General features: G+C 48.6%; 1 protein-coding gene across 11 annotated transcripts in view; it reads left to right on the top strand.

Moving 5' to 3' along the window:
• The first annotated feature begins 5,636 nt into the window (after positions 1-5,636).
• The window catches only part of CNNM2 (cyclin and CBS domain divalent metal cation transport mediator 2), a 152,680-nt gene continuing 149,340 nt past the window's right edge, over positions 5,637-8,976 (top strand). For 4 of the 11 annotated variants that reach the window (XR_010935776.1, XR_010935778.1, XR_010935777.1 and 1 more), the window contains exon 1: positions 5,637-7,518. Coding sequence is in view for 4 of the 11 variants with exons in the window: in XM_067709512.1 (XP_067565613.1) it covers positions 5,898-7,518 (1,621 nt within the window). In the remaining 7 variants the exon portion in view is untranslated. The remainder of the gene's footprint in view (positions 7,519-8,976) is intronic. The other 7 variants (XR_010935774.1, XR_010935773.1, XM_067709510.1 and 4 more) reach the window with 3 other exon arrangements.

The raw sequence follows: 8,976 nt of genomic DNA, 5'->3' as shown, positions 1-8,976 counted from the left end.
CAACTTTCCAACATTATTCTTGCTGTTCCTCTTCAAGGGCCATAGAACCAAATTCAAGCATATGGTGTTCTAAAAATGCTGCTCCCTTTCCAACCTCATCTCACACTTTTCTCTCCAGTAGAATGCCTTTTTCCTCTTTCTTCTCTCTCAATCCCTTTTTCTTGGACTGAATATTTGTCCCTCCTCCTTGCATTCATATATCGAAGCCCTAACCCCCAGAGTGCTTGTATTTGGAGATGAAGCCTCTAAGGAAGTAATTAAGGTTACATGAGGCCATAAGGATGGGGCCCTGATCCAACAGGATTAGTGTCCTTATAAGAGATACCAGTGAGCTCTTGCTCTCTCTCCATGTATGCACTCAGAGGAAAGGCCGCTTGAGGACAAAGGGGTCATCTGCAAGTCAGGAAGAGAGCTCTCACCAACAACCGACCTCACAGGACCTTGATCTGGGACTTCAGACTCCAGAACTGTGAGAAAATAAATTTCTGTTGTTTAAGCCACCCAGTCTATGGTATTTTGTTAGGATAGAGCAGACTAAAACACCGGTTCTTTGAGTAGCTTTTTCATCTGCATATCTAAAAATGTCTCTATTCTAACCTATTTTTAGTTCCTCTGGGATACCTATTTGTTTATTTTAAATATCTCAAAGACCAACTCAAAGACCATGGAGCTTCCCTCGATTCCTGCATTTTATTTTGTATTTCTTTTTAAGACATTCGATGTTCTATCCTGCACTATGTAGTTATTTAGTACATGTTTGCTGACCTCCTTACTAGTAAGTTTTTGGGGTAACCTCTGATTCAATATTATAGCTCCACAATGCCTAGTACAGCGCCTGGAGCTTATTAGATACACAATCTATATAAGTTGAATGAGGGAACAAATGAATGAAAAAGAAAAAAAGAAATGGGGTGAGAAATAAGACACAAACTTAAAGTTTAAAGAGGAAGCAGAGGGGCTTCCCTGGTGGTCCAATGGTTAAGAATCTGCCTTCCATTGCAGGGGACTTGGGTTCGATCTCTGATCAGGGAACTAAGATCCCACATGTCACGGGGCAACTAAGCCCGCGTGCCGCAACTACTGAGCCCACACGGTGCAACTCCTGAGCCCACGCACCTCAACTAGAAAGCCCGCATGCAGCAAACTACAGAGCCCACGTGCTCTGGAGCCAGCGTGCCACAACTAAGACCCGATGCAGCCAAATAAATAAATAAAATAAATATTAAAAAAAAATAAAGAGGAAGAGAATTGAGATGTGGTATTAATAAGTGGGAAGCAATAAGTTAAATCTTCAGTGTAGTGGTGTTTCAAATAAAACAAATAGGTATCTCAGAGGTACTAAAAATAGGAGAAGAATTCTTTCCCACTGAGGTCTGGCATGTTATTTGTCTATACATGGAGATCTGACTAATTATTATAGTAGAATTTTTGCTCCAGCTCCAAACAATTTGGAAAAAAGACCATAGGAATGAATTCAGCTGATATGGGAAAACTGGCATTTTATGACTAGAGCCATAATCACAAATTAGAGCTCTGGTATCAGACCCAGGGCTCAGAATTGGACATTTAGGATCTGTTCTTTTCCCTGCAGTCTCATCCCTAGTTACCATCCTCCTGTCAGAGTCTGCCTTATCTCCCACCTCTTCCTCACTCCCCAAATGTAGTTTTTAAATTTAGATTGTTGGATGGGCAATATTCACATGGATCAACATTTTAAAACCTAAAATCGCAACCTGGGTTGAGTGTTTTAGTCGCAATGATAAGGATAATGGAGCTCAGAACATTTCTTTGTCCAAGACTGAGCTGGAGACTGCAACTGGGGTGGCACAGCAGTCAGAAAGAACACCCTAAAAGATCCTAGAAAGTCCCGCAGTCGCAGGGCCTGGCAGTCAGGAGGATAGGGGGCCTGGAGCAGGGCAAACAGTGGACTTGGAGCAGCAGAAGGATACTTCTTGGGGCTGCCCCATGGAGGTTTAGGAGGAGCCGGCTCCCTGGGAGGATAGTGGGTGTGGGGTGCTGTCCAGTGCACCGTGAAGGGAGGGGGCAGGGACCAGGATGGAGGGCGGAGAGGGAGGGAAGAGCTGGCAGAATGGGAAGTGGCAGGGGGCCACCCACCATCGGCAGGGATTCGCTGTCAAGGAGCTTGCACCCTTCTCAAAGGAGGAAGCTTTTGTCACAACTCTGTAAAAAAGCCATGTTTTCCCTTCTCTTTCTCCACAGTGACTATGTCCAGAAAATATCTAGCAAAGGAGGGAAATAGGAAAACCCAAAACAAAAAGCCTGAAAAAGAGAAGGCAAACTGCATTGCTGACTTTATTTTGTTTTGTTTGCCCTCTGTTGTGAAAAGTTCTCATTTGAGCTAAAAGAGTTCTATGTCTTTAAACAAGTGGACAGTGTTGTTTCAGGGGGAGCAGGTTTGGTTGGAGGGAAAGTTTGGGCAACTGGAGCATCACCCAGTTCCTGTTTTTCCTCAAAAGATCCGGTGCTTTGGTGAGATTAAAATGTCACTGTTGAAGCAATAACTTTGAATATTTTTCTACAACTAGGCATTTTTTTCCCGGGGGGAAAAGCTTTCTGTATAAAATTAGAGCTTTATGTTGAGAAACCAGATGCGTAGAGAGCCATTGGTTGTTACTTGCTATCTTTAAAGTCAAACTCTAAAAGTCTTTTAGGTCTGGATGCAGCGCCTTCCCAAATCTCTGAACCTGCAGACATGGGAGCATATTCCATGCAGATGAGAAAACTGAACAGGTACCCTTCCCCTTGAGGATCCAGTAAAGGATTCTAGCAAGAGAGGGTTGGTTAGGGAAGGTATTTGCTAGGAGGTTCTGCTTTACCTAAATGATGTGCTGAAGGTCAAAGTCAGAACCTACCTAGGATTAGACATCCACAGCAACCAGTTAGCAGTCTTGAGGTTTTTGTAGCCCTTTCTGGAGGTGAAACCTCCTAATCACTGGACGCCCAGGAAATTCCCTACATGGAGACTATGATGCCCCCCTTCCTACCACCACTGCCACTCAGGATGAACGTCAAATTCACACAGGGGACTGCTGAGCTTGTGTGTGAATGTGAACTTGGCTGGTTTTATATTGTAAATTGTCTTGATGGGTGCTTTCTGACATTTTGCTAGGAACTTCTAACTTGCTTCTAAATTGCTGAATGCCACACTTTCCTGACTGTTCTAGCTTTTTCTGAAATGCACAGGAAATGTCTGTAGGTTTGGCAAGCTTCTCCCCACCCCCATCTCCACACTCTTCTTCCGAAAGTGTACATTCAGCATTTAAGAGCCTTTAATCATCTTCCCTCTTAGCTCCCTTACACACACTTGTACTCACACTTTTTATGAAGTTAAAACAGTTTTATTTTCAATCAGTTGACTTAGAAAAGGACTGTATCTATCCTTTGTCACATACCCCTAAAAAGCTCAACTTTTCTTCCAAACTTTGATAATGTTATTTTTATAAATGCATGCCGAGTGTGTGAATCAGGGTTTTTAAAATATAAACTTGTTTCTCAGATATAGCAGTATGAGAATTGTGGGTGGGAGAAGCAGCATGAGAAGCTGAAGGGCTGGAAACTAGATTGGGGGCATTATTTGAAATAATCAGAATAAAAATTCTTTCACTTCTTTAACATTCTACAAGTACTGTTCCGAGCATCTACCATTGTTCTAGGCTCTGATGATACAGCAGTGAACAAAACAGACAAAATCCTTGCCCTCAGGAAGCTTAAGTTCTAGTAGAAGGAGACAGATGTAAACTAAATTAAGGAAAATACAGTAGAGATGGAGTATAGGGAGTGCTTGTTCACAAGTTTATGAAGGTGGCCTTTGGGACTTCCCTGGTGGTCCTGTGGGTAAGACTCTGTGCTCCCAATGCAGGGGGCCCAGGTTCGATCCCTGGTAGGGAAGCTAGGTCCCACATGCATGCTGCAACTAAGAAGTCTGCGTGCTACAACTAAGAGTCTGCATGCCACAAATAAGAGTCCACATGCCGCAACTAAACATGCCGCAATGAAGATCCTGCATGCTGCAACTAAGACCCAGCACAGCTAAAATAAATAGGTAAATGAATGAATAAATAGATAAATATTAAAGGTGGCCTTTGAACAATCTTGAAGGAGGTGGACTAACGTTCTATGCTGACATCTGGGGGAAGAGAGTCACAGGCACAGGAAACAGCTGCACGTGCACAGGCTCCCTGAAGGAGCATCCCTGGAGAGAAGGAACAACAGCCAGAAGAAATCTGGCTGGAGCAGCAGGTGATGAGGTTATAGAAGAAAGTGGGTGGGCAGCAGCTCTTTTAGAGCCTTGTCAGATATTGTAGCTACCAGTGGCTTTTACTGTGATGAGTTGGGAAGCCAGAGTAGGGTTTCAAACAAGGAAGGGACAGCGTCTTATTTAACAAGACCACTCTGGCTGCTGGGTTGAGAAGGGAAGCGGGCAGGTGTAGAAGAGCAGAGACCAGTGAGGAGGCCACTGCAATCATCTCTACTAGAAATTAATAAAAAATGTTTGATTGGTTTACATAAAGGGAAGAAAATGTGCTTGCAGAATACAAAAAAAAAAAAAAAGGAAACAATTCTTTTTCAGATGCTTAAGTTGCAAGAAAAAAAACCCACTTTGGCAACAACTTTGCTACTGCATCTCCTCCAGATACAGAATGGGCTTGGGAGTCCTAGGTCTTCAGGGTGTTTTTCTCCTGAGTGACCGATGAACCTAGCTGGGTTTGGTCAGTGTGTTTAAGAATGAGCCTTTATGGATCTGCTTAGTATGTCTGCCCCGTCCCATTTCCCAAATTCGCCCGAGTCCCAGTTAGAAATACAGATTCCTGGGTCCTACCCATTCAGTAAATATGGAATGGGGCCAGGGACTTTCAGTAAGAAAATGAAGGGATTCTTAGGACTTGGAAGATGGGGAACTACTTTAATTTCCGCACCTCCCGCTCACCGTGTGGGGTTTGCGACGGACCTGGAAAGCGTTGCAGGGCGCCCGTGATACCGGCAGGTGGCGCCACCTGACCGTGAGCTGCAGAGGGCGCTTGTCTCTTAGGGATAGGCGAGAGGCTCCAGCAGACCGGGTCTGTGCGGTGCTGGGGCCCACCGGCCACCGCTTATCCCGAGTGGAGAGGCGCGCACGAATAAATAAGGGGAGCACGGCCTGTGGCTCGGCTTCATTTTAGGGTACTGTGCATCTTAAGCCTCCCTAGTCGGCTTCTTGGGCTCCTGGGGCAGGAAGGCGCAGCCTCTCTGCACGGGCATTGAGCACGCGGAAGCCGGCAGCGTGGCGCAGCGAGAACCAGCCGCCTCGGGCCGCCTCGGGACATTAGTCCAGCGGGGCAACCCAAGGGCCGGGATGTACTACCGAGGTCCCTCCGGGCTGTCGGACTCGCGAATGGCCCCTTTTCATTGGCAGCCGGAGGTAGGGCCCCGCCCCCTTTCGTACAGCTCTCATCTGTGACTGGCTCTCGGGCACCGGCTGGCCACACCTCCTCCCCTCGCACATACACAAGAGTCACGCGCCTTTCAGCTGGAAACTTGGCGTGCTGAGGAGGACGCTGGCCCTCGTCTCCCCACCCATTTATCTTGCCATTGGTTCGCGGCGCCGCTCACGGCCACGCCCCCATTCCAGCCCCCTGGCTGGGAGGGCGGACGCCCGCTCGTGATTAGCTAGCTGGTCTGCCTGCCTCTCGCAGGAGCGGCTGGTACTTCTCCCCCCTCTCCCCCCTCCCGCCAGCCTCGAGGTTCCTGAGCTGGCCCAGGCCGAGTCAGTGTCAGTCAGGGAGGCGGACTGCTGAGCAGTGGGTGCGAACACTGCGTTGCAGTCTCGCCCAGGGGCCGGTGCCTGCGCTCGCGCCGCCGGGTGGGAAGGATGAAGCCGCAGCTGGAGCAGCCACCCTATGATTGGCTGGGGCACTTGTGAACCCGAAGTAAAGATGGCGGGCGGGCAGGCAGCCGCCGCACTGCCCACTTGGAAGATGGCGGCGCGCCGCAGCCTCAGCTCTCGCGGCCGGGGGGTCCTGCAGGCGGCGGCTGGACGGCTGTTGCCGCTGCTTCTGCTGAGCTGCTGCTGCGGCGCGGGCGGCTGCACAGCGGCGGGCGAGAACGAGGAGACTGTGATCATCGGGTTGCGGCTGGAGGACACGAACGACGTGTCGTTCATGGAAGGGGGGGCGCTGCGGGTGAGCGAGCGGACCCGGGTCAAGCTGCGGGTGTACGGGCAGAACATCAACAACGAGACATGGTCCCGCATTGCTTTCACAGAGCATGAGCGGCGGCGCCACAGCCCGGGTGAGCGCGGGCTGGGGGGCCCTGCGCCGCCGGAGCCGGACAGCGGCCCCCAGCGCTGCGGCATCCGCACATCAGATATCATCATCTTGCCCCATATCATTCTCAATCGCCGTACATCAGGCATCATTGAGATCGAGATCAAACCGCTGCGCAAGATGGAGAAGAGCAAGTCCTATTACCTGTGCACGTCGCTCTCCACGCCAGCCCTGGGCGCCGGCGGCCCGGGGTCTGCGGGTGGCGCCGTCGGGGGCAAGGGCGGCTCCGGGGTGGCCGGGCTCCCGCCGCCCCCGTGGGCCGAGACCACCTGGATTTATCACGACGGCGAGGACACCAAGATGATCGTGGGGGAGGAGAAGAAGTTCCTGCTGCCTTTCTGGCTGCAGGTGATCTTCATTTCGCTGCTTCTGTGCCTATCGGGCATGTTCAGCGGCCTCAACCTGGGACTCATGGCCCTGGACCCGATGGAGCTGCGCATCGTGCAGAACTGCGGCACGGAGAAGGAGAAGAATTACGCCAAGCGCATCGAGCCCGTGCGCAGGCAGGGCAACTACCTGCTGTGCTCGCTGCTGCTGGGCAACGTGCTGGTCAACACCACGCTCACCATCCTGCTCGACGACATAGCTGGCTCAGGCCTCGTGGCGGTGGTGGTCTCCACCATCGGCATCGTCATCTTCGGGGAGATCGTGCCCCAGGCCATCTGCTCCCGGCACGGCCTGGCTGTGGGGGCCAACACCATCTTCCTCACCAAGTTTTTCATGATGATGACCTTCCCCGCCTCTTACCCCGTAAGCAAGCTGCTGGACTGCGTCCTGGGCCAGGAGATAGGCACCGTCTATAACCGGGAAAAACTGCTGGAGATGCTCCGGGTCACAGACCCCTACAACGACCTCGTAAAGGAGGAGCTGAACATCATCCAAGGGGCGCTGGAGCTCCGCACGAAGACCGTGGAGGACGTGATGACTCCCCTCCGGGACTGTTTCATGATCACCGGCGAAGCCATTCTGGACTTCAACACCATGTCGGAGATCATGGAGAGCGGCTACACTCGGATTCCAGTATTTGAGGGGGAGCGCTCCAACATCGTGGACCTCCTCTTTGTCAAAGACTTGGCCTTCGTGGATCCAGATGACTGTACTCCCCTGAAAACCATCACTAAATTTTATAACCACCCCTTGCACTTTGTTTTCAATGACACCAAGTTGGACGCTATGCTGGAAGAATTCAAGAAAGGTGGGAAATTTTGCTGTCTTTCATTGGCTTGCTCTTTCTCTCTCCATCCTCCTCCCTACTTGAGTCCTCTACCCTCAGAACAACCCCCCAAGGCGAATTGACCGGAATTTCTCTTCTCTTTTAATTGCAAAGTTGAAAGGATGGCATGGATTTGGGGATGGATTGAACTAGTAAGCGCTTCTAGGTTCTTTAAAAGCACAAGACTGCCATCACTTGCTTTTTCCCATATCAAAAAGCAGGGTTCCTATTTTCTGTGCATGGTACTCTTCCCCCCTGCAGTCTGGTCTTGAGAGGTCTGCTGCATTCATTGCCCGGATTCTGAGTGGGTAGATGAAAGTAGGGACCCGCTCATGCCGTGCTATGCCATTTGGTTGACCTGTACTAATTGCAGGCATTTGGAAAACGTTTAAACAGCTTTTCTAAACCCTATACAATCACTGACGTTTCAGAGATTGGAAGTGCATTTTCAGTAGTTTCTGTTCCTGGTTGTCTGGTGACCTGTGGGAGAGATTAGGGTCCGCTTTGGAGAATATGGTATGGGATAAGCCAGGTATCACCAAAAAAATTCACTCATTTGGATGACTTGCCTTAGCTAGAAAAGAGGGTTTTTTAAAAACTAAAGCTATTCGTTAATATATAACTTGGAAAGACTAGAGGTAAGTTAACCTTTTATGAGGCTCTATCTTACCTAGCTTTCTTCACTATTTGTTTATGTTTATCTGACAACAAATAAAATTTCCCAAACCAAGTGTGGTTTTGGCAGAAAGCTTGGACCTTTAACAATGGGATGAATTCCTCTGTTATGGTTTATTTATTTCTTGAGACTTTCTGGTTTAAAAGCATTCTTTTTAACCTTGATCACCTGGTGCATTAAATTGAAGCATGTCTCCAAGTCACTGTTCACTGTTCCAGGGAGTTTTGCCAGGGAAGAGAAGTGCAGAGTGTGGTGTGCTCACCTTTCTTGCATCGTGGTATTTTTGGTTTGTTTTACCATGTAATGAACAGGTAAATAGCAACTCATACTATTATCACTGAAATTCTAGCTTTAAAAACGTTTCCAGTAAATAGCTAGTTTTGTTATTTGAAAGCCAAGGGATACTGAGTTTTTAAATTGTTATGATGCTGGTGCATGTTCATATATTATGTTAGAATGTGTGTGTGACCTTTAATGAACTGATAGTCCTCAAAGCTAACTCTTCCTTCTTCAAATAGGATTTTGATCACTGATAGTGGTCTGTCCACTGAAAAAGGTCATGTGTAAGTGGTGACAGCTCACTGGATGTGATGATTTGAACATAGAGTGTGTAGTTGTCCTAATTCCATTTTCTTGCCTGAATGGTGTCCTCTCTGGAACAGAATCACATTGCGGTAATTTTCAGATAAAGGAATAGAGCAGAATGTGCTTCAGAGATTGGTAATTTGCATTTAAAAGCATAAGGAGATTCTTCTGGATTCTTA

Source organism: Pseudorca crassidens, chromosome 16 (genome assembly GCF_039906515.1).
Source record: "Pseudorca crassidens isolate mPseCra1 chromosome 16, mPseCra1.hap1, whole genome shotgun sequence".
NCBI lineage: Eukaryota > Metazoa > Chordata > Mammalia > Artiodactyla > Delphinidae > Pseudorca > Pseudorca crassidens.
Note: the sequence above shows the minus strand (reverse complement) of the source record. Positions and strands in the feature narration are given on the sequence as shown.